Source organism: Colletotrichum spaethianum (assembly GCF_022836535.1).
Source record: "Colletotrichum spaethianum MAFF 239500 DNA, contig01, whole genome shotgun sequence".
Taxonomy (NCBI): domain Eukaryota; kingdom Fungi; phylum Ascomycota; class Sordariomycetes; order Glomerellales; family Glomerellaceae; genus Colletotrichum; species Colletotrichum spaethianum.
Window position 1 is genome coordinate 760364 of NW_026054771.1, and position 22175 is coordinate 782538.

Below are 22175 nucleotides of genomic sequence, written 5' to 3' on the forward strand. Positions count from 1 at the left end.
TGGTGTCGCTCTCCGGTGCTCCAACTACATTTGCGGGTTTGCATGCAGCGTGAGCACGGCCGCGGCAACATTTGATAACGGACGCCGGCCCCAACAGCAACAGAGGGTATTCCCACAGGTTGCAATCGGCACTCCAGCAACAGCAAAGCTGCAGCATCGTTGTTGACTCTGTAAAAAATAAAAAAAAGAATCACAGCATCGTGCTCCTTCGCTGTAGTACCTGGCATCGTCTCTCCGTCACTCCGACTCGACAAGGCCGCGCTGCTAGCGCTGCTATACCTACCGTTCTCGGGAGGGTTGTTTTGTCCCCGCTGATTGCCCGCCGAATCCTTGTGCTGGCAGCTACTGGGGCTCTCTCCAGGTAGAATCTCTAGCCTCTGGCTCAGCCAATCGCTGCCCGCCAGCACCGGCCGGACGCTGTTGCGCTCCCTCCTCGTTCGCTGGTCCCTTTGGCTCGCTCCGTCCTCTCCATATCAAATTTCACGTCGAGCTCATTTCGACCGCGGGTGCTCCGACTGCTTCGTGATCTTTTTCTCTAGCATTTTTTTCCCTTTCCCGTCTCGCTCCTCCCCGCCCACACCGAGGGCTACGGTCAACCACCTCAATCTGCCATTCGAATCGGTCTAGCCCCCCTCCATCCCAAGTGCCCAAGTCGCCAACCGACGCGGATACGGTTACCTCATGTCATCCTAATTTCCGTTCCATTCGCACCCAAACAGTTGACTTGCATTGCGCCTCCGTCTTCTGTCGCCTCTCCCCCCCACTCCGTTCACCTTTGCATGCTGCTGTGTCCTGTCCCTCTTTTTCGGACGGAGGATCCACAGGGAGCTGCAGCACTGAGCGGCGACTGAGGCGCGAACGGCTAACCACGCCCGTATCGGGAACCCTTCGCCTCACCACTACCACTCCTACCAACACCACCACCACCACACGACAGGACAAGGGACCCGCCCCCAACCCGAGGCCGAGCCGATATACAACCAGGCCCTCGCAAAATGTCCACCGAGCCGTCCCCTCGTGCTGTGAGATTCTCCAACGGAGACGACGAATTGCGCCCAGAAAAGATCATGCCTCATCGTCCCCTGCCCATCGCCGTCGACTCGGACAACTCTGCCTCGTCTGCCGATTCCCATCCCGACGACCCGCACGCACTCGAACGCCAGGATGAAGTCGGTTCCCTTGCCAGGTACTCCGAGGGCCACATCGCCGGCTCCATGACGAATCTCGTCCAGGCTGCCGCGGCCAATGGCGGCACCACCCGTAGTCTGCGAAGCAACGTCAGCGACGGCGACGTCGCGTACGCCAATGGCACTACCACAACCAAAGTCCAACGGCCCAGCGCCCCCGCGAGGACGCCCTCCAACACGTACGCTCCGGCCGCCCACCGTAGGCCGCAGCCCGCTCCCTCCTTCATCGAATCGGTTCGAGCATCATCCAGGGGCCGCCCTCGCCCGAGCGAGAGGTTCCGCCAGCAGGAAAGGGCCTACGTCCAGAGGCTGCGCCAGGATCACAACGATGGCTATCCGTTCGACGGCGGATACGTGAACGGCATAAACGGGATGAGCCAGGGCGCCGATTCCGACTCCGAAGGGGAGACGCCCTCGTCCGAGGGCCCCTTCGACGACAGGTACGACCAGGAGACCATCATGTTCTACGGCAACGACGACCTGCAACCGAGCGACGAAGATCTGAAAGACCCCACCAACCGGGAACGACTGGAGTGGCATGGCATGTTGGAGGCCGTCCTGACCGGAGACGTCGTCAAGCAAGAAAAGAAGCGCTTGATCGGATCCAACGAGCAAGCAGTTGGCAAGAGTGGGCAAAAAGCGGAATTATGGCTGGGTATTCGCTCAAAAGTATGCGGGAGACATCTCCCGGTGCAAAGAAGAATGGTGGAAGAGGCACGCGCAACGTTGGACCGCACTCTGGACGAAATCATCAACTTCTCCGTCAAGGGCGAGAGCGAGGCTGGGAAGCCGCCATACGAGCAGGTGAAGGATGTGGTGATGAAGCTCGACAAGGCCGAGGGCCTATACCCCTCGTGGACCTCATTGGCCGCCGAGCACCAATCGGCCAGCTCTCCGCTCTTCCAAGAAGCATCCGAATCCATCATTGCGTGGTACAACACCAATGAGCTCATCAACACGGAGCTCGCCATTCTCAAGAAGTGGGTTGGCAACGACGAGCTGGACTTCACGCGGACACGACAACGTTCACCCGTTGGCAACGGCATCAGCGATGAATCGTCATTCCTCGACCGACTGATGAAGGAGGATGGCCTGAGATCACTCTACGACGAGGAGTTTGACGACGAGAAGAACAAGGATGCTCACAAGGGCATGTTGCCCGGCATCTCGACCGTCATCAACAAATCCAAAGAGACGCTCATTCGCAACTTCGCCGCTTTCCAGAAACGACATCTCCCACCATACATTGAGGAGCTTCTGACGCTCATCAGTTTTCCGTCCCGACTGATTGAGGAGATTATCAAAGTAAGGCTCGCTTACGCTAAGAAGGTCAAGGAGTCTGCACAGCAGAACCCCATGATGCAAGACCAAATGATCTCCCAGTTTCAGTTGCTCCTGAAGCTGGCTATCCGCATCAAGCTGGAATGCCTTGCCGTCACACAACCGGAACCCGGCTGGGAGCTCCCGCCCTGCATCGACGAGTCCTTTGACCAGGTCGTGCTGGACGCTCTCAAATACTACTTCAAGATGCTCAACTGGAAGTTGAGCGGTAACAAAAACACCTTCAAGGAGGCCGAACTTTTGTTTGCGGAATGGGACTTTGCCAACGAGATTGGCAGTCACCTTCTGGGTGGAGACGTCGAGGTTGCTGAGCAGTTCAGTTCGCTGACATTCAAGGCCATCAACCGTCTCAGTGTTACCTTTGAGAAAGAGCTCCAGGTGAAGCCGAGAGAGAGCACCGCCGAGATGAGCAAGAGATACAAGCAGTGTTTGGACTCGGTCCGAGTGCGACAACGGATGCTGCAACGTTTCTCCAAGATGTTGAGCGAAAACTACGAGAACGCGTCCGACTTCAGCATTGCATTCACGCCGGAGAAGCTGCAGGAGTTCTACGACAGACTCATCGTGTCGGGCCACTTCCAAGTCTTCACAGACCTTTACGAGCAAGAAGGCATCTACATCATGGCATCGCCTTCTCTGATGGACAGACACGACGCGATCCACTCCATCCTGGGTCTCAGCTCGCCCGAACAGTTCGCAGAGGACCCCAGCGACCCGTATCTCTTGATCCTGCGGCCTGAAAGCAACCCTCACTGGTTCGGTGATGTGGTCCAGCTCTCGGTTCGGGAACGGAATGTCGACTTGAAGAAGGGCCACATGAGACTCGTCGCTGTGGGCGCCCAAGCGCGGCTCGTCGACGCAAGAAGGGCCTTTATCGATGCCGTCGACATGCATGTGGACCTGGTGGTGGAGCAGAGATCGAACTTGCACAAGGTTAACACGCGCCTCATGGAGATCAGGCGCGTCGCATACAAGCTGTCCAACAACTTCATGGACAGTGTCGAGATCATCCGCAAACAAACCGAAGGCAGAGAGGTCCAGGAGCTTATCCAGACCTGCTTCGTCTTCGCGACAGAATTCGGCCAGCGCTCGCTGCTTGTCATGGACAGCAACCGGAAACAAATGAACAACCTCAAGCTCACCAAGCTTGCCTTGGACTGGGTTAGCTTCATCTGCGACGACTGTATCGCATCGGATCGAAAGACGTTCCGCTGGGCGGTCCTGGCTCTGGAGTTTGCCATGGGAATGACCAGAGGACGACACATCCTGGCTCTGGGCGAGGAAGAGTATGCCAGACTTCGGGCCAAGGTAGCCGGCTGCATGGCTCTCCTCATCTCGCACTTTGACATCATGGGGGCAAGATCCAACCTGGCGGCGCAGGCAGAGAAGGAGCGCATCGAGGCTTTGGTCGGGCAGTTCAAGCGCCTCGATAAAAATCGAATGCTGGACGACCACGAAGCCTCCAAATATATCACGGAGCAACGTTTGGAGGAGCTCGAGAAGGTTGACGAGATCAGGAGGGCCAAGGAGGCTGAGAGACAAGCGCTGGGTCGCGTGCTCGAAGGCAACAACGAGGTCGACCGATCCTTGGCCTATCTCTCATCCTCGGCCACCAACATCACGATGCGCTGGCAACAGGGCCACTTTGTCGGTGGCGGTACTTTTGGCAACGTTTACGCCGCCATGAACCTGGACTCTGGTCACCTGATGGCCGTCAAGGAAATCCGCCTGCAGGATCCAAAGCTGATCCCCACCATTGCCGAGCAGATCAAGGACGAAATGGGTGTCTTGGAGGTTCTCGACCATCCCAACGTCGTCTCCTACTACGGAATCGAGGTCCACCGCGACAGAGTCTACATCTTCATGGAGTTCTGTCAGGGTGGGTCTCTGGCGAACCTGTTGGAGCACGGCCGTATCGAGGACGAGCAAGTTATCATGGTTTACGCGTTGCAGCTGCTTGAGGGTCTTGCCTACCTCCACGAGAGCGGCATTGCCCACCGCGATATTAAACCTGAGAGTGAGTACTTCTTCTTGAGGTTGATGATATATATACTAACCTTTCGCAGACATTCTCCTCGACCACAACGGTATCATCAAGTATGTCGACTTTGGTGCCGCCAAGGTCATCGCCAGACAAGGCAAGACCCTCGTCCAGGATCTCGCCTCCACCAAGCCAAACAAGTCGATGACGGGAACGCCAATGTACATGTCTCCCGAAGTGATCAAGGGCGAGAACCCCGGCAGGGCCGGCTCAGTCGACATTTGGTCGCTGGGTTGCGTCATTCTCGAAATGGCAACCGGTCGCCGTCCTTGGGCCAACCTGGACAACGAATGGGCCATCATGTACAACATCGCGCAGGGCAACCCTCCTCAGATGCCGTCGACCGACCAGCTCAGCCCTCAGGGTATCGACTTCTTGAAGAGGTGCTTCACGAGGGACCCCAAGCAACGGGCGTCCGCCGTTGAGCTCCTGCAGCACGAGTGGATCATGACGATTCGCAGCCAGGTCGTGGAGCCGCCCACGCCCAGCGACGCTAGTAGCTCGGCTCAGTCAACACCCAGCTCCAGGAGCAACACCAACGAAGGTTTCTACTAGGCGCAGAAATCGCCGCATGGCGTTGACCACTACAACTCTATTGATGCGCAGCTCCAGGAGCCGCATCAACACTATCACATAGCGTCGATCTGCCAGTAGTCCAGTCGACAAGAACGGACGACTCGGCATGAAGCACAGCAGGTGCCTCGATACTTACACATCTATATTCTTCTACGACAGCATACGGTCACTTTTCTATCGTACACACATAACGGGGAAAACCCCCAGAAATTGCATCAGCGAAGCGTTCGGAGTCATTTCCTCGAGAGTTTTTTTCCTGCCTTTTCTGGTTGGCGGGGTTCAGAGGTAGTCCGTCGCCGCTGGGCAAAGGGGACTTTACTTTTTCACATGACAAAACACGAACATGAATGGGAAACATTAGCAAAGTCGGGAAATGATGGGGAGGTGGAAACGGGTATGACTAGGTGAGATATGTCATAAGCATGTAATACAAATAATACCCACAGGCTAGCCAGCCGCCTATATACCATGACTCGTTCCATCTATCAGAGGGGTGCTTGCTTTGCGGTCCTGATTCCCATACCAGCAAAAGCTACCGTCCGTCGCTGCTGCTGCGGCTAGATCACGGCCGCCTCCGTGATGGCGAACTCATCCTTGTCCGAGTCCAGCACCGCCAGCGCGTCCATTGGCAACGTCACCATGGGCGAGGTATGGCCGACATCGACGTTCATCAGGATGGGAAACTTGCGATCCGCCAACCGGCCGTAGCAAAGCAGGCCCCGGAACACGGCCGCGTACTCGGCCCTCTGCTTGTCCGTGTTGTACCCGTACGGCCGCCCGATGACGAGCCCCGCGAGCTCGTCAAACACGCCGCGCGCCGCGAGGTCCGCGACGGCCTGCTGCACCCTCGCCAACGGGTTCCCCTTGGTCAGATCGCCCTCGGCCATCGCGGACTCGAGGAAGAGGATCCTGCCGCGCCAGTCGGGGGTGATGCGCGGGATGCCCTGGATGCGGGAGACGACGGTGAGGCACCCGCCGAAGAGGCGGCCCTCGGCACGGCCGGGGCGGAGCCAGGTCCACGCCGGGGAGGGGAGGAGGGGCCGCGTGTCCGCTGGCGGGCGCGACGCGGGCGGCAAGAAGTCGGAGGGGATCAGGGGCGCGTAGAATCGGGAGCGGGGGATCGGGCCCAGGGGCTGGCCGGGGCGCGAGACCGTCTGGAGCAGAGTCGCGAGGTGGAACTCATGGAGGTAGGCGTCGTTCTCAGCCGGGTCCTCCGGTGCCGAGGTGGACGGGGAGAAGGAGGAGACGGAGGACGGGGTGGAGGCCACGTCGCCGCCGAGCTCGGTGGACGCGCAGGGCCCGTAAAAGGTGCGCAGGCCCGTGAGGGCGCGGAGGCACCAGTGCAGGACGGTGATGTCGGAGTAGCCGATGAGGATTTTGGGGTTCGCGCGGACCAGGGCGTGGAGGGGCGCGTCCTCGACGAGGTAGGGGATGAGCTCGGTCAGCGTGGAGCCGCCGCAGGTGCAGAGGACCATGTCGATGGTGGGGTCGGCGAAGGCGGCGCGGAGCTCGGCGAGGCGGTTGCGGATCGAGGCGTCGATGGGGCCGGCGTCGTCATCCGAGGCGGTCGGGTCCGAGGACTCCCCCGGGTTGGAAAAGATTGTCGTCACGGTGTAGCCCAGAGAGCGCAGGAGGGCCTCGGCACGGGCCACGGTGGCGGGCATCGTGGTGTTTATGCGGGCCGAGGGGGAGACGAGGCCGATCTTGGCGCCGTGGGGGAGGGCCTTTGGGAGGAGGGGGGTGGGAAGGAGGACATGTTTGGCTGGTTCCAGGCCTTTACTACTGTTGTCTGGCTATCTTTCTTTTTCCTTTTCTACTTCACGATGTCTGTGTCAGAAGAGATGGCCATGCGGGTGAGTTGCGGTCAAGTCGGGCTTGAGCATGGGCGGCATGCGATGGAGGTATATATCTTTCCGTCACTGAGGACTAGGCTTCGCTGTCCCGGCACCGTGTTCTTTGATCGCGCGGGGATTCACAAAACGACCACGTCGCCAATCACCCATGCAAGACCAGCTTGCAAAAGGTCCGCCTATAACAAGAGTCCCGAGCTGGACGGGGTGACTCCTTCGGCGTGTATGTCGCGAATGGCCTTAACTAAACAAGGTAGGGAGGCGGGGAGGTGCCTTATCGAAAGCAATGTGCAATGTGTCGTCTGGAATCACGTCAGCGAACCCCGGCCCCGGGAGGGGGAAGTAACCCCGCATCGGTGCCGGCGTGGGCGGCCGGGGCCGGGCGTTTCGGGGTCGGGGTCGGGTCAAGGATCTGGAAGTGGACTTGGCGACCGCTCGCGCATTCGGCGAATCCGTGCTTTGAGCATGTGGCTACTGCTACGGTAAAGATTCCTCTCGTCATACACTGCCTACAGAGAGGTTCGTCATCTATCAGGGTTCGAATCACGAGTGCGCCATGCTTCCCAAGGCCATCGTGGAGTACATTCAGCCTAGGCCCTCAGTCACAAACAGTTTAGCCGCAGCTCGACAAGCTGGTTTCCAGTTAAGTCGTTCGTAGAATATGCGCATTCACAACTACCGCAAATAGTATTGTAAAGGTGAGTGGTGGCAATGGCGGCTCTGGCAACGTTTACTGTTTGTGGAATATAGTCAAGTCTTGAGTCCAGTTCTAGCACATACGACCATACCCACTGGAGAACTCGGGATCCCGTCCGCTCTCCCATAGATAAGCCAGTGAGGGCCGGATTAGTAGTTGGGTCGGTGACGACCAGCGAATACCTGGTGTTGTATGTTTTTTTGTTGACGTTGCAATGTCCTTTTGCTGCGGTGGGCGACGATGCTTTGAGAAGAGGCTCCTCTAGAAGAGCGGGTTCCCATGCTGACTAAGGCACTGCGGAAACGGTGATGCCGCTAGCCGTTTGCCTGTTGTTTACTTACAGAACGACGTCGACCGCTTCCTTTCCCCTATCCTGTGTTTAAACGGCATGCATCCCACTTTCGCTGATCTACGCCTCCCCTGTTTTGGTGAGGGGTTTCTTTTCTCAAAGTACAACGTAGCTTCTAGTTCGCTTCCAATAGCCTACGCCATCGGACTCACGGGCTAGACAACCAACTGCGTATACGTTATGGGGGTAGAGGATGCTGAGCCGGATTGACTGACCTCTTAACCGGTGCACGCCGCTCGCCCACCCGTTCTTCTTCCCTTCACCCGTTTGAGAAAAAGAGGTAATCAAGCGAGAATAAATTAGATTGAGAGCATAGAATTTGCACTCTTTGATAAATCTATCAGTCAGTGAGTACCGCGCTACGCCCAATGAGGAGGTTTGTTGTCCTATTGGATCGACACCGTGTGAATGACATCCGCTCTAACATAGTAGCGGCTGACTGCATTTGGCCTGCATAGATGCCTGGCTGTGTTGCTGCCCGACCTCTATTCAAAGACTCGGGTTTTCATGCTTTACATCCTTTCAAATTATGATACAGAACATTGTATTTGCAAGCATGGAAAGCCTGAGCGCACAATTGCAGAATCAGTCAGTTCATGTTCCAGGTCGTCACTCCTTGCTACTCTTTTCCCGCTTCGTTTATGAAGATACGAAGTAGCCCGGCTCTGCTCTCCTAGCGTCTCAGTTACTTTTTCCAAAGATGGACCAGATCTCGAAGCTCCATGCTGCACTGGTCTCGGTACCGCAGGAGCTTACGGTCACCGCCGCCAACTTCAACCTGGACTTCTCTCTTATGAAGGTTGAGGCGCCCAAGGAGTTCCTCGGGGTTGGCGAATCTCTTTCAGCCCACAAACGAGACGAGGCTTAGGGTGGCCAGTCTCACGTCACGGCCAGAAAGCTTGGTGCGCTATTCGAGGCCTTAGTCCCGCCTGTTCCAAATCTCTACCAGGCGTACGGCAAGCGGGCATCTGCCGTATCGAGTCGTTCCAAAATCAAATCGCCCAATGCCTTCGAGTCGGGACTTTTCGCGTCTCAGGCCGGCCCAGACGGCACCAGCATCTGGGCAGCTGCTACTTCAGGCCGCGGTGCCATCGCCATTCATCTGTTGGCTTGTATGTTGGCAAGGATCTGGAAAAGCCATGAAGCTATATCCTTGTGGGCCGAGCTTGTCGACCGACGAAAACAAGAGATTCTTAACAAGTACGAAGGCACGAATGCCATTGAAATCCCTTCACTTATGGCTTCAAAGCAGGGGTTCTCCCGTCAACAACTTGCGTTCTGGGACGCAAGTGCTCGTTCTTGGCTTCAGACTGCAGATGCCGACCGCAGACTTCAGCAAACACAACTCATGCTGATTATTAGCAACGTTCGACTGCCAGTTAATTCTAAGAAAGATTCGTATGAGAGTGTGGTCGAAGCCTGGGTTTCGGGAATGATTGCTATGGACCGATTGATACAGGGAATACCTCAACGGGTACAAAATGGCGCCATCCTCCTGGCAATGTCATCATGGCACCTGTACCCTGACATGGAAGTTCTTCTTGAGGAAGTTAAACATATCAAACAACACGACGAGCTCATGAACGAGTCTTTAATCACCATTTCATCCCAGGGTGCATCCCACAACAAGGAAGGTGTGTTCTGGTCACTTCCATTGGCTCGAATGCGCTACTACTCCGCCCCGGTGATGGCAGAACGCCATATCGCATCAAAAACCTCTCGGGTTACTATACAAGAATTCTGGCTTATTGTACTTGGTGCAATCATTTCTCAATGGGAGGCTTTTTGTCCAAGTGTCGAGAAAGGGTGCAGACTCATTATCCAGTTATCTCAACTCGTTAATGAGCCAAAAGTTTCCATTAAATGGTTGAAGTTTCTGGCGGACGCCGCGCAGAAGCTGACCAATGGAACTGAAGTAGATCGTCTTCAGTCTCAACAACTGCTTAGGTTGGGATTACGATGGTGCCGTAACGTTTTGAACGAAGTTCAACTCAACCCGCCTAACTTCTTCGGTTTATGCAAGTTCTCCATTCTCCAGGACTTCATATCTGAGGCTGAAACAAAAATTTCAATTTTTCGGGAGATTGCATCATCCTTAGGTGGAAATTCCGATAAACTTCTCATCCGCTATCAGGAATACGTCCAACCGGGTACAGCTCGATATTCGAGTCAATATGGTCTCTCATACATGTTTGCTACAGTTCTACCGTCAGACGCGTTGCGGTCAACCTGTTCCAGCAGTGATACCGTACCAAGGGTTAAACGACAGCGCAGAGATTTACAACCAAACCATAGCCGATGGATTGTCGTCCCGAACCAAAATATACCGAAAGACATTGCGGCAACGATTGCCCCTGTGTGGACAAGGAGGCAATCGGCGTCTGTTCATGTTCAGGCTTGGGTTACGGCTGTACATTTCTTTGCCATAAAGCCAACGGATTCAATATTCCATGCCCATTCTGGAACGTCGCTCTTGGAGAAGTGAGCTGCGACGGGAACGTGTGCAGCTGTAAGTTCCAAGGAGGACCAGAATGTCCTTGCGCAAAGGCTGGCTCAATTTGCACCATGTCCTGTCACATGAATAAGGAGGGAATGCTTCACTGCAACTCTTCAACTGCCGTGCTGAAACTACTGAAGGAGAAGGCTGAGCGTGGTCATGCCTGTTCCATAGATAGGCGCTGTGCTGGATGTTATCTTCCGCGGCTCTTACAACCGATTGAAGATGCTGGTGAGAAGTACGTTGTCTTAAGGTCACAAGATATGACAAACCCCGACAACTGGAGCTTTGAACTAGGGATCAACTACAAGGACGAGCCTGTTTATTGGCTACTGCTGGGTGATGTTGAAGGCACAGCCATATTTGCAACTGCAGGTGCGAAGGTCAACCAAAAAAATAGGGGTGCAAATGGGTCAGACGCTACGATCGATGAGATTGGATTGTTTCTTTCATCGCCTTCACTCAATATTGAGAAGCTCCAATCTTACCTCAGTTCGTGGTTGGTTAAAAATCCTACATGGGATGGAAATGCTCAACAACAATGCTCATTAGAGGCGTTGGTCTTCGCAACCGAACTCTACAACACCCTGGAAGGGGCTACTATCAATGTTGAAGTGGCTGGTAAGCCGTTATACGAAGCCCTTTGGGCTCAACAGGCCGGGAAATTTGTCCAAGAAGCCCCACGCTGGACAAGAGAGAATGCTCGTGAAATCAGTTTTGAACCGACTGAAAGCTCGACACACCAAGATTTGCAAGCTAAAAAGCCAGGGGAAGACAAAGATGCAATAAGCTCGCCTAAAAGTTTGGCGGGATCCGATGCTCGGTCAGAACATGATCACTGTAAGTTCTCTTTTGGAATTTCTATTCCCAAGCTCATCATGTGATCTACAGTCGTATTATTTCAGGCTTATTCTCCTTCTGGCAATGACAGTGAAAGTTTAGCAGGGGGAGAATAGTCACCAACGTAGACAACCGTCTTTCAGTGTCGTTTGCCTGCCTAGCAATGATGGAAACAGGGGGGTTCAATATTGACCCCAGACTTCTTCATGGAGTTATGGCTTTATCCTATGGCGACTCGATCCATGTGCGATCAGACATGATATCTGATCCCTATGATTGTGGAACCGAGCAAGATGTCTGTCGGGTGTTCGGGAATCTTGGACGATCCGAAATGGCTTTCCTCGTCCCGCCATCCAACCCGAGACTAGATGGTTACGACATTAGCTCCTGGCGCCTGGTGAATCATCTACCGTTCGATGGAAACTTTGAAGACAAATTCCAGAGCATGTCTTTGCATCTATCCTTTACCGACTTCGAGCTTCCCATTGATGTCGGGGTTCGCGGCTTGAGAGACACTCTTGCCATATTGCTCGAGTCTGTTGTTTCGGCAAACGACGGGGCCAACCACATCGGCGACTTAGACATCAATGCGATGTTCCGTAATGATGGGTTGGTTATGGCGCCCAAATGCACTCACAAGAGCAAGAGTACGGAACAGCTGAATGCAGAGAAGAGATTCGTATCGATTGATTCATGGGCAGAATTCTTGGATCTGCCTGAGACAACAGGCATATTCAGGGCCAACGGGAACTGGCAAGCTAGATTAGCAGCGGCGTCAGCGGGTGTACAGCTTGGGAAGAAGCTTGCTATTCTCCCTCCAAAGCCATGCCTGCAATGTTTAAATGCGATAGACACTAGCCAGATTGATCTCATCATTGCCTAAAGTCGGGCTTCAGTATGGGGTGAAAAGGAGGAAGAATATTGTATTGCTTATTACAATAGGACTCGATATAGCTACTTGTCTCCAGAGAGGGGATACGATGATGCAATTTTTGATGTCATGATAATGCATCGATTACGAATGTTGAAAGTGCTAAAAAATATACAACACGCATTCGACCGAGCCACCAAAATTGGTCGTATTCTCCTCTTCCTCTTCGTTCAGTAGGGCAAATATACCCAACAATCAATACTCCCACACTCATCGCGCCTGAGCATCAAGGGTGTCCTTAAGGCAACCCCGAATTTGGCCCTGTTACAGGGACATCCCTTAGTGCCAAAATGCGAGAAACGTGAACAAAACGGTCGACTTCGCCGTATGAGACTGTTCTTTATCGGCAATTACTATGCTCCGCTCCTTACATTTCAAGGAGCAATGCCCACCACCTCAAGTTATTGAAGCCATTACGAAAAGGCTGCCTTCGCTCCTTCCGGAAGAGACCACTGAGGGCCAGATTAGTAGTTGGATCGGTGACGACCAGCAAATACCTGGGGTTGTATATTTTTCATAAATCTTTTTTCATTTGCGTACTGCCTCACCCCAAGGCCGTATCTGAGCCACAACGGCCGAGACAAGGTGGTGTGGTGAGACCCGCGTAGAGGTCTCGGCTTCACACAACCTTCTGAGATCAAGTATGGTAGAACAAGAACACAAGAGAAGAACCGCAGTCTGCGGTTGCTTCTATAGTGAATCCCCTGCGATCAAAGCCCGGACTCGCCACCCTCGCCACCCGACCAATCAGCCGTACTATCATATACGGACCATTCATCCGCCTCGGTAAGATCATTTCATAATTCCTTGCATCTTGTCTTGCTTCGTCTTCTGGCGTTGGTTCCCAGCCCGTCGGTATCATGGAGAGGTGGTGCCCCGTTCCTGGCAGCTGACAGGCGCGTATCGACATGCATCCGGCCCGACCCGTGCATCAATTTCTAACAAGAAACGCACTTCGAGAGACGACCAGTTGATGACGCAGGATACAGCCTAACTTACACAGAGGCAGAAGCACGCAATGATCTCGTCTTTCACAAGGGCCTGGAGACCCTCAAAAGGAACCCCCCGAAAAGGATGGCTTTTTGCTCAGCGAGGATACCTTCTTGATGGCATGTGAATATACGTTGACCTACGTGAGACTTTGAAGTCGAATCGAAGTCGGGGGTTGGGTCGTAGATACATGTAACCTGGAAGTTGATGAGGCGAATCAAGTCAGGCTCGGTAGAATGAGGACTGGAGGTACACGACGTTAGCAAAACACAACATGAAAGGTTTCATAGAAGACTAACTCGTGCGCCTAACTGGTTATTTGAATCTCTCAAGGCAGCGGACACTTGCCACAAGCGTCTATCTGGTTCAGTCATCGACCTCCGAATCGTATTCAACCTCATCGTCCGTGTCCGTACTCGGTTTGTCTTCCTCTCTCGAGTCCGATGCACCAGCCGCGCCATCATCTTCTTCTGGAGAATCACTGTCTTCCTCGCCCACAAACCAATCTTCGTAGTACTCCTTCAGCTCATGGTTTGCATCGTGCATTGTATCACGACTTGGAAAGCACTTGAAACACAGGTCATAGTCGTCGCAAATGGTGCACTTGTAACGTGTTCCTACCATTCCCTACAGGGAAAAGAAGAAAAAAGTGATTGTCAGTTGAAATGAACGAGAACAAGAATTTCAATCAAGGAGTCAAAGGGGATAACTTACTGCAAAGCAGCTATCGCAGTATGGACGACCGGAATGAGGCGGTGCCGGTGGTATATTGTGAAAAGCAACGTCCCAGACTTCTTTAAAGTCATCTTTGCCGTCGTGCTGGCTCTCATGCCCGACAGGCTGCAGCAACTCCTTGATGTCTTCTTCCTGGTTGCTGAGACACGCAAGCTTCATCGCCGACCACTCGCCATCAGTGCTTCGGGGGAAGATGTCGGCGCCCAAGGTAGTGACCAGCTTGTCAATGACCGGGAATGGGGCACCTTGAGAAGTTCTACACGCCCACATGAGCGGTGTCCATCCATCCCCGTCTCGAACGTTGATATTGTATCCTTTGGGAAGCTTTCTAAGAATCAACTCAAGAAGTTCCAGGTCCTTGGACCCAGCTGCCCAATGGAGAGCAGTTCGTCCAAATTTGTCCGCTACTTGAATGTCAACATTGGCCTTGAGAAGGACTCGCACCGGCCTCGTGTTGGAGTTCCAACGCCCGAGACCGGTTAGGTAGTGAATAGGACGACGGCCAAGATCGTCAGAGACACTGATATTGGCGCCGTGGCGGACGAAATATTGAAGTATATCGTCGTAGCCCTTGCGGGCAGCAGCAATGATTGGATATGCCAAGTCTCCACCAGGGGCGTTGACGTCGACGGCTGGACTAACGTGGCTGACCAGATAGTGGACTATCTTGGTTCGTGAGCGTCTTTCGAAAGGCGCGCACACGACGGCGTGCAGCAACGATTCGCGAGCTGGCTCTCGGCCGGCACTGTTCAAGTTGGCTCCGGCACCAACGAGAAGTTTGAACAGCTCAAAGGCGGTCTCATTTTTCGGGTAGTCCTGTTGGCAGACTAAATGAAGCAAGTTGCCCAAGCTGGGGTTCTGGACATCCGCCCGGGCTCCCTTGGAGATGAGATATGTTGCAGCGGGCATGTTGCCATTCTTCACAGCAACTCCCAGCGGCGTGAGCCCGTCTTGGTTTGGAGAGTCCACCGGAGCGCCTAGGTCAGCTAGAATCTCCAAGATCTTGACCGGGGTCGATGAAGTTAGTCCATGGAGCGCAGTGTTCTTGTCCTCATCCTCATGGTCAACCTTGGCCCCACGATCCAGGAAATCTCGCATCATTTTCTGAGCTGCCTGAGAGTCATCAGGATTGGCTGTCTGCATGATGAATCCGGCGTCCTTGAGTTTATCGTCCAGCCCAGCTCCCGCTTCAAGAAGAAGGCTCGCACCCTCATGGTTGCCGCTCCGGACCGCAATCATCAGTGCTGTCATGCCGTATTCGAAGTCCTCTGGATCGTAATCAAACTTCAAGTCGAGTTTCGGTAGCGGGTGATGATGGAGGAGGGTCTTAAGAGTATCGAGATAATTCCACCTTGCCGCCATCATCAACGGAGTCCCGCACTGGGCCATCTTATTCACATCCGCTCCGTGCTTCAGAAGGAGAGACACAAATGCCGGCATGTCATAACAGGCATGAAGGGCGGTCCAGCCGTCACTTCTTGTCCAGTGAACGTCGGCTTTGTGTTGTAGGAGCAGCTCGGCCTTTTTGATGTCGGTATTCCAAAAGGTTGCAGTGAAGAGCGAAGACACGGCTCCTTCAGGGACATTGTTTACAGAAGCTCCTTTTTGTAGAAGGAACTCCATCATCTCAAGTGAACAAGCCCAAATAGCATACCCAAAGGGTGTCTCACGGCTTGCGTTTTCGTTTGCGTCCAACAGGTCCACGTTGGCACCTTTGTCAATAAGGAGACCGACCAGTTCCTTATCTTCCGTTTTCAAGGCCCGAAATAGGAGCATGTCCTTATCACTGTAGACTTGGTTGGGGTTTGCGCCTCTCTCGATGAGAAGACGGCAGGTTTCGGCGACATGAGGCCAGTTGCACAGGAGATACAAAGGGCTTCCTCGCTCGGATTCAATACAAGCGTCTGCCCCTTTCTCAAGAAGAAGTCGAATGCATTGCAGCCTGCACTGCTCAGCGGCGTAAGACAAAGGTGATAGTGACTCGGAAAGATTTTCGGCAGGCTCCCCAGGGCCGGGATCTGCCCCGGCCCCGAGAAGTCGTGCTAGTGCTGCGTGCTCACCCGCATAGATGGCGGTGCTAACAGCAGAGAAACCGCTTGTGTTCTTGTCTTTGACATCGGCTCCTGCGTCGACGAGCATCTGGACGATCTCTGGATGACCAACATCCGCAGATAAGAGAAGGGGAGTTCTCCCAAAATTGTCTCGAACACTTAAGTCAACCTTGGCATCCAACAGGAGCTTGACCACTCCTTGACTGCCCCAGGCAATGGCCGTGTGAATGGCCGTCTCTCCGGTGTCGTTATTCCGCTCGTTTAGATCGACACCAGCTGTGATGATGGCAGAAACTAGAGACTCCGAGCCACACGCCGCTGCTCGAGATAGAATGTCTTTGGGCCACGAAAAGCTGTCAAGAATACCAACGCTATCCAGTAACCGAGTCAACATCCCCTCATCGCCAGAGGATGTAGCCCAGGTGACTGCGTCTTGCAGACCCGGCTCTTCAACCTGAACATATTCCAGCAAATTACGAACCACACTTCCGTGACCGTTTCTAGCGGCTTCTGTGATGGCTAGCCAAGCGTCTCGATGGAACCAATCAAAGTTTCGGTCTTTTTCGACTTGCCGAGACACGAGGTCTTCGAGCCCTAATGCAGCCATCAACGGCAGAGAGGACACATAACCTCTGTGAATGCGTGTAAAAGGGTTCGAAAGAAGATAATGCGCCTCGGCCCATCTGTTTCTCGTCTCCGTACCGTGAAAGAAATCGAGGGCCAGCTGGATAGGCCGATGGGACTCGCAAAGACGATAATGCTCCGCCCAGAACCGAACGGCATATTCCAACATGGAGTCTTGAGGTGATGAAAGAGGCTTCCTTAAAACGTCTCCTCCATAGTTCTCGACTGACAGTTTGGCGTACAACTGCAACACTTCCTGGTGCATCAGGTATTTCAAGCATGCTTCGGCCAGGACGCCATGGACCAATGCTGGCTTCTCGTCTTCATCGCCGTTGGGGACGCTTGTGTCGTAAAACGAGTCGTTTGAAAACGTGACGAAGCCATCTTTCACGACAATAATACCACCAAACATCACAGTGATGTCCCGAAGCAGCTGTTCGTAGTCGATGTCCAGCAATGACGTGTTTGACCCTGTTGATACAATCAGAGCATGGCCAAGTGCCTCGACGGTCAATGGCTCTAGAGCATATTTCACCCATCGATAGATCGTAAGTGCCAGTACTCGTTTATCCTGAGGCAAAGCGTGGATTAACATTGACAGAATGTTCCCGGGTGTGGCGGGTAGCAGACGCTCGACAGTTGCGGCAATTTCGGCAACGGGCAGCCCTCGTCCAAAATGACGAAGCCATTCCAGAATCCTGTAGCCAAGGTAAGGAGATGCTTGGCATTGCTCGATGGCATTCTTCAGACTTCCGGCAAGAGCACTCAACACCGGACGTTTCCTCAGCACGTCCTCTAGGTATGGCCAAAGTCCGTTAGCATCGAACTCCTTCTCGTCAATGGCGTACCCGACCAGTGGGGCAGGGCACTCGTCCAGAGAGATCACCTGCGTTTCGGGAAGGGAATCCTTCAGGAATAGGTCCTGCATGCTTGTGGTGATGACGAGCCGATAATTGACATCGGTGCGGCTTTGGTGTTCCAGCACTCTTGCGAGGAACCAATTCCGCTCTTCTTCCACACAGCTGTCGAAACAGCTCAAGATGATGGCAATATTTCCCACGTCCGCGCACCGCCTCATTTCTGTAAAGAGGTTGAAAAGCCCCGGAAGCGACAAGTTGCGGTACCATTCCAGGCTCTCAAACACGCGACGAGTCGCTCGCTCTTCCCCGGGTTTCGACCACATGTGCCAGGTCAGCTTCGAGAGGAAGGTGACAAGCATAGGCTTGATGCCGTTGTATCTTCTGTCAAACTTGTCGAATTGGAAGTAAAAAGCAGCGCTTTCTTGTGGTTCTCCCCATACCATTTTGTGAATCTGTTCCTCCTCGTACCTGGTATACACATGTTGGGAAATCATTGCCATCCGTGACGCATCTTCATCGGTCCCTTGGATGCACAAGGTGTAAGGTCCGATGCTCTCATTAAACCGTTTGAACCGTTCGTGTGTGAAAATCCAGTCCAGAAACGGCAGTGTCTGGGTCAACTCGGGATCGATGTGCAGATTGACTGGCTTCACAGGTGGCATCATGGACAGTAGGGCGAGTTGAGAATCGTTGAGGTCGTGGTTGACCTTTATGACTAGATGACTTTCAGTGATGCTCAAGAGTCAGTTTAGATCCAACTCACCATAGTAGCCTTCGCAAATCCTCGTACCAAAAAAGGACACCCAGTTGAAATCACCGTCGACGAGGCCTTCGCTGCCCTTGACGAGTGAAGCATGATCGATATTATCCTCACGTTGCCGATTGTAACGCTCAAACATGTCAAACAGGCAGCTTGTGTATCGGCTGAATGGCGATGCACGTGCAAAGGCATGGTCGACCAGAGCCTTCTGGGAACCCTCTCCACTGTTGAATGCTTCCCTTTTGTTCTTGGCCACTACAACCGCGGAATCAGTTGTGTTGTCTTGCTCAGGTTCCGTGTCAATAACTCTCTCAGTTTGCGTATCCAGGGCTGAAGATGTAGTAGGCTTGGCTTGTCGAGTATCTGCATTTCCATCGCCGTCAACATTCTCAGAAGGAAATGGATTCTGGCCACCTTCTTCCTCAATGCCGTCCTTCACGCTGATGCCGGCATCTGCGACTTCCGAATCGTTCTTGACTGACTCCGAAACTCCTGCATCCGTAGGCTTTTGCTTGTCCGCTGAGGGGAGAATGGACTGGAGGGGAAAGACGTTGATGCGCAACAACCGCGAGAAGAAGTTGGCAATCAGGAACTTAGTGTTGATATCGTTCACTTGGCGGGCAATATTCTTGACTTTTCTTACCAGCCCGGTTGTGAGTTCCGGACCGGGCAGGGTCATCAAGTTATGGATTTCGTCTTCAAGACGATCCATGGACTCTGTCTTGTGAGGGCAGCCAAGGGATATCTGCAACGCAAACGTGTTGGCGATCAAAAACAGGAAGCATCATAAATGTAAGAAAGGGAAGGATAATTGTTTTACCATCACGGTGGAAAATTTAACAATCCGGTCTCGGGCTTCCCTTGTGTATTCCCATGTTTCGATATCGTCAAAGTCTTGACGGACAGTGGCTCGACAAGCTTCGATCAGAGCCTTCTGGTTGTCAGTCATGGACTCAGCAGAGTGGAAACGAAAAGCCAACCTGCTTGAAGATGTTGCCGCCAATGTCATGACACACCCAAATAATCGGCCTGTTGATCTCTGTCTGTGGGAAAGGTAAGCTAGTGAAGACTACATAAAGGCCGTGAAGCAACATGTGCTGTAGGCAGTTACTGACTTCCGGAAGGTTGCGCCTTTTCTCAGCATACAGATGCAGCAGGTTCCGAGCTTCAACTTGAATCCCATCCGGTTGAAAGATCCGTGCGGAGTCATCAATGGCATACATGTAATCGAGCTGCCGGATGGAGAGGTCTTTGAAGAGCGAGTCCTGAAGCCATGCCTGTCCGCTGCTCGACTCCCACACGGTGTTGTGATTGTCGCGAAGTCCATGGATCGTGATGACACTTCATCATGTCAGTGCCATGAGGTTCTATGAAGGTATTTGACTGTGACGTACTCATAATCTGTAAAGTCAGAGAACCACCCAGGCGTGCTCAAACCAAGCTCCCTCGGTAGCTTTCTTGTCTCGGTGGCGGGTGTTTCTGGGCGCGAAGCCAGCGAGAGAAGCTCCAACGTGTCTGTGTCTGACAATTCTGATGAGACGGTCGATTTGGTGTCGTCTTCCTCATTCTTGGAATGCTCTACGGCGTCTTTCGGTCCGTCTGCGCCGTCGAGAGGCCCCAAGTCCTGCTGATCTGAGACGCTCAGAGGGTGAAACTCAGGCTGCTGGAGCCCAGACATGTTGCTTTTGATGCTCAGAAGCCTGGCGGTTGCTGAACTATACGCTCGGAGCTAGATGCTCAGAGACACCTGCGTAGATGTCGCGCGGGCGTGATCGTGAGCTCTGAAGAGCCTCGAGAGCCAGGAACAAAGGAACTGGCACAAAAGGACGTCGATATCGGCACAGCGTGCGGCACAAATGGCACCCACTACGCAAGTCTCTGATGGGTACTATTGGTACGCCGGGAATACTTCCATTGGAAGTCAGGTACATCATGAGGAGTTCATCTGCTGACCATCTTTGGCGGCTAGATTGCGAACCTGTCAGACAAATGTAGGCTCACGTATGACTATGGTGACCCGCCAGTCCGGTAATAAGCCGTACTCCGGGCATGTCTGTCCTGGACGAAAGAGGAGTGCGAGGGTAAATCCCTGACAAGCGTCTTGCTGTATGCATGTTAAATTAGTGTGCCACCCCCAGCCTGATTGTTCGCACCAATACCAAGATCTGGGCACCCAAGTCGGTCTCTCAGCCGATGCACGAGCTTCCAGAAGCGACAGGTACGTGTGTGATGTGAGCCCGAGACTTTTCGCCTAATCAGCTAAGGGGAACAACCGTCCAATGAGTCGACATGAAACCAAAGCAAGCCGAACGTCACGGCGGTGTCAGTTTTTCGCACACAGTTGTTCAGACCGTATGTGGAGCGAAAGAAGTGAGATTATGCTATCAGACCGAATCTGCTCTACTTCTGCGCGTCCAGTATCATCGTCGTAAAAGTGACATCACTGAGCTTTTGCATGTCAACACTTCCTAACTCCTCAGTATCGTACGCCATTAGCTTGTTCGTAGACTTCAAGCTCGGGTTCAGGTAGACTGGGTCGTCCTCAGGAACTCCCCAAAGAAAGTTTCCAGAGACGTCCACTTGTCGGCTTTGCACTCCAATCTCGGAACGCAGGTGAAGACCGCCTCATCCCTCCTCTTGATCCTCACGGCAACCCGTATAGACGCCGGAACCCCGGACTCGAGCGTCTTGTTCTCCAGTAGAGTCCATTTGGCGATGCGGTTTGGTGGCACATTCTTGACGACAAGTTTGCCGCCGCTGATGGTCGTCGCGTCCGTCGTCTCTCTGGCGACGGTCTTTTCCCACTTGGCCGAGGCGCTGAGTTCTGCACCATAACTGGCACCGATACTTCCTTCACCTCCCTTGGTGATTGTCTCGGATTGCTTGCTTGGCAGGAAGCTGTAGTTCCCGTCAAAGGAGATGGCTTCAACCTCGGGCGGATCGTTCCCAGCGTCGGAAACATCAAAACGGAGCTCGACTGTGGCCCTTGAAACTCGGCGCGCTCTCTTCTGGGGATCGAACCGGAACTGAAAGACCAACAGCGTCGCCCAGAAATCGCTATTGGCAGACATGGCCCCGTGTACGGCGTCGATGAGTGAACACCTGATGTCAACACCGCGGCCGGTCCGCTGAATCACTTCAGAACGTTGGTATGGGTCCTTGGGATTGTTCTTGGTGTGAAATCCGCTCCCCTCGCTGCCCCCCTCGAACATGCTGACGTCGAACACCTGGACGTCATTTTCTTGCTCAATACCCTCGAGATGTTGGTTTTCGTTGTTAGGGGTGGACATCTTGGTAGTAGAAATTGGGACTCCCTGAAGGGCGGATGTCACCAATTAGTGATGGCATTCGCGGGGATGCGTGAGTTATTCAACTGGACGGTAATAAAGACCGGACCAGTTACTGTGATTCAAACCTGGTGAAGAGTCGCCAAGCCATCGGGTGCAGCGGGCTGACCGATGCATCAATTTCGGTTGAACTCGCGTGATGAAACTATTTGATGCATAGTCAATGTCACCTTAGGTGCATGACGCGTGTCTGAAGACTGAATATGGACATGAATGCTCCAGCCTTGCTTACGGGGATCCCACGGTCTCTTAACGCTGAACGCATCCCTGGCTGTTGCATTGCAGCTCTGAAGGGTTGCAGGGATTTGGGTAAGCAGGTAAGACGGGCTGTTGCTCTTACTGCTGCAATGGGCTGGTCGTCCGCGGAACATTGATGTACTTCCAAAGCAGGTAAGATACATACACCGCGAGGGGTGAGTGGGGGCCGCGACAGGAGAGAGAATCAGGCTGGGGACATGCTGTGATGTTCAAACAATGATTCCCGTCACCCATCAGTCTC

The 22175-nt window shown here is 53.5% G+C and overlaps 7 protein-coding genes and 1 non-coding gene across 8 annotated transcripts; 4 read left to right on the top strand and 4 right to left on the bottom strand.

Moving 5' to 3' along the window:
• Positions 1 to 995: 995 nt before the first annotated feature.
• Positions 996 to 3333, top strand: ColSpa_00200 (MAP kinase kinase kinase wis4; the record flags this gene model as incomplete). The annotated part of the gene is given in 2 exon segments (XM_049266412.1): positions 996 to 3283; positions 3303 to 3333. 2 exon segments carry the CDS (start codon positions 996 to 998, stop codon positions 3331 to 3333), a joined length of 2319 nt encoding a protein of 772 aa, XP_049122369.1.
• A 185-nt stretch (positions 3334 to 3518) lies between these two features.
• On the top strand, positions 3519 to 5124 carry ColSpa_00201 (MAP kinase kinase kinase wis4; the record flags this gene model as incomplete). Its single annotated transcript, XM_049266413.1, has 2 exons — positions 3519 to 4545; positions 4595 to 5124. The coding sequence occupies 2 exons, from the start codon at positions 3519 to 3521 to the stop codon at positions 5122 to 5124; spliced, it is 1557 nt and encodes a 518-aa protein (XP_049122370.1).
• A 578-nt stretch (positions 5125 to 5702) lies between these two features.
• ColSpa_00202 (putative cardiolipin-specific deacylase, mitochondrial) lies at positions 5703 to 6809 on the bottom strand (the record flags this gene model as incomplete). Its single annotated transcript, XM_049266414.1, has 1 exon — positions 5703 to 6809. One exon carries the CDS (start codon positions 6807 to 6809, stop codon positions 5703 to 5705), a length of 1107 nt encoding a protein of 368 aa, XP_049122371.1.
• A 962-nt stretch (positions 6810 to 7771) lies between these two features.
• ColSpa_rRNA_001 lies at positions 7772 to 7887 on the top strand. Its single transcript, XR_007414232.1, has one exon. It is a non-coding gene; the product is annotated as a 5S ribosomal RNA (ribosomal RNA).
• Positions 7888 to 11709: 3822 nt separating this feature from the next.
• On the top strand, positions 11710 to 12261 carry ColSpa_00203 (uncharacterized protein; the record flags this gene model as incomplete). Its single annotated transcript, XM_049266415.1, has 1 exon — positions 11710 to 12261. One exon carries the CDS (start codon positions 11710 to 11712, stop codon positions 12259 to 12261), a length of 552 nt encoding a protein of 183 aa, XP_049122372.1.
• Positions 12262 to 13665: 1404 nt separating this feature from the next.
• On the bottom strand, positions 13666 to 19041 carry ColSpa_00204 (ankyrin-3; the record flags this gene model as incomplete). The annotated part of the gene is made up of 3 exons (XM_049266416.1): positions 13666 to 13926; positions 14014 to 18284; positions 18333 to 19041. 3 exons carry the CDS (start codon positions 19039 to 19041, stop codon positions 13666 to 13668), a joined length of 5241 nt encoding a protein of 1746 aa, XP_049122373.1.
• A 241-nt stretch (positions 19042 to 19282) lies between these two features.
• Positions 19283 to 20007, bottom strand: ColSpa_00205 (uncharacterized protein; the record flags this gene model as incomplete). The annotated part of the gene is made up of 3 exons (XM_049266417.1): positions 19283 to 19372; positions 19445 to 19670; positions 19724 to 20007. 3 exons carry the CDS (start codon positions 20005 to 20007, stop codon positions 19283 to 19285), a joined length of 600 nt encoding a protein of 199 aa, XP_049122374.1.
• Positions 20008 to 20851: 844 nt separating this feature from the next.
• Positions 20852 to 21619, bottom strand: ColSpa_00206 (uncharacterized protein; the record flags this gene model as incomplete). The annotated part of the gene is made up of 1 exon (XM_049266418.1): positions 20852 to 21619. One exon carries the CDS (start codon positions 21617 to 21619, stop codon positions 20852 to 20854), a length of 768 nt encoding a protein of 255 aa, XP_049122375.1.
• Between the last annotated feature and the right edge of the window lie 556 nt (positions 21620 to 22175).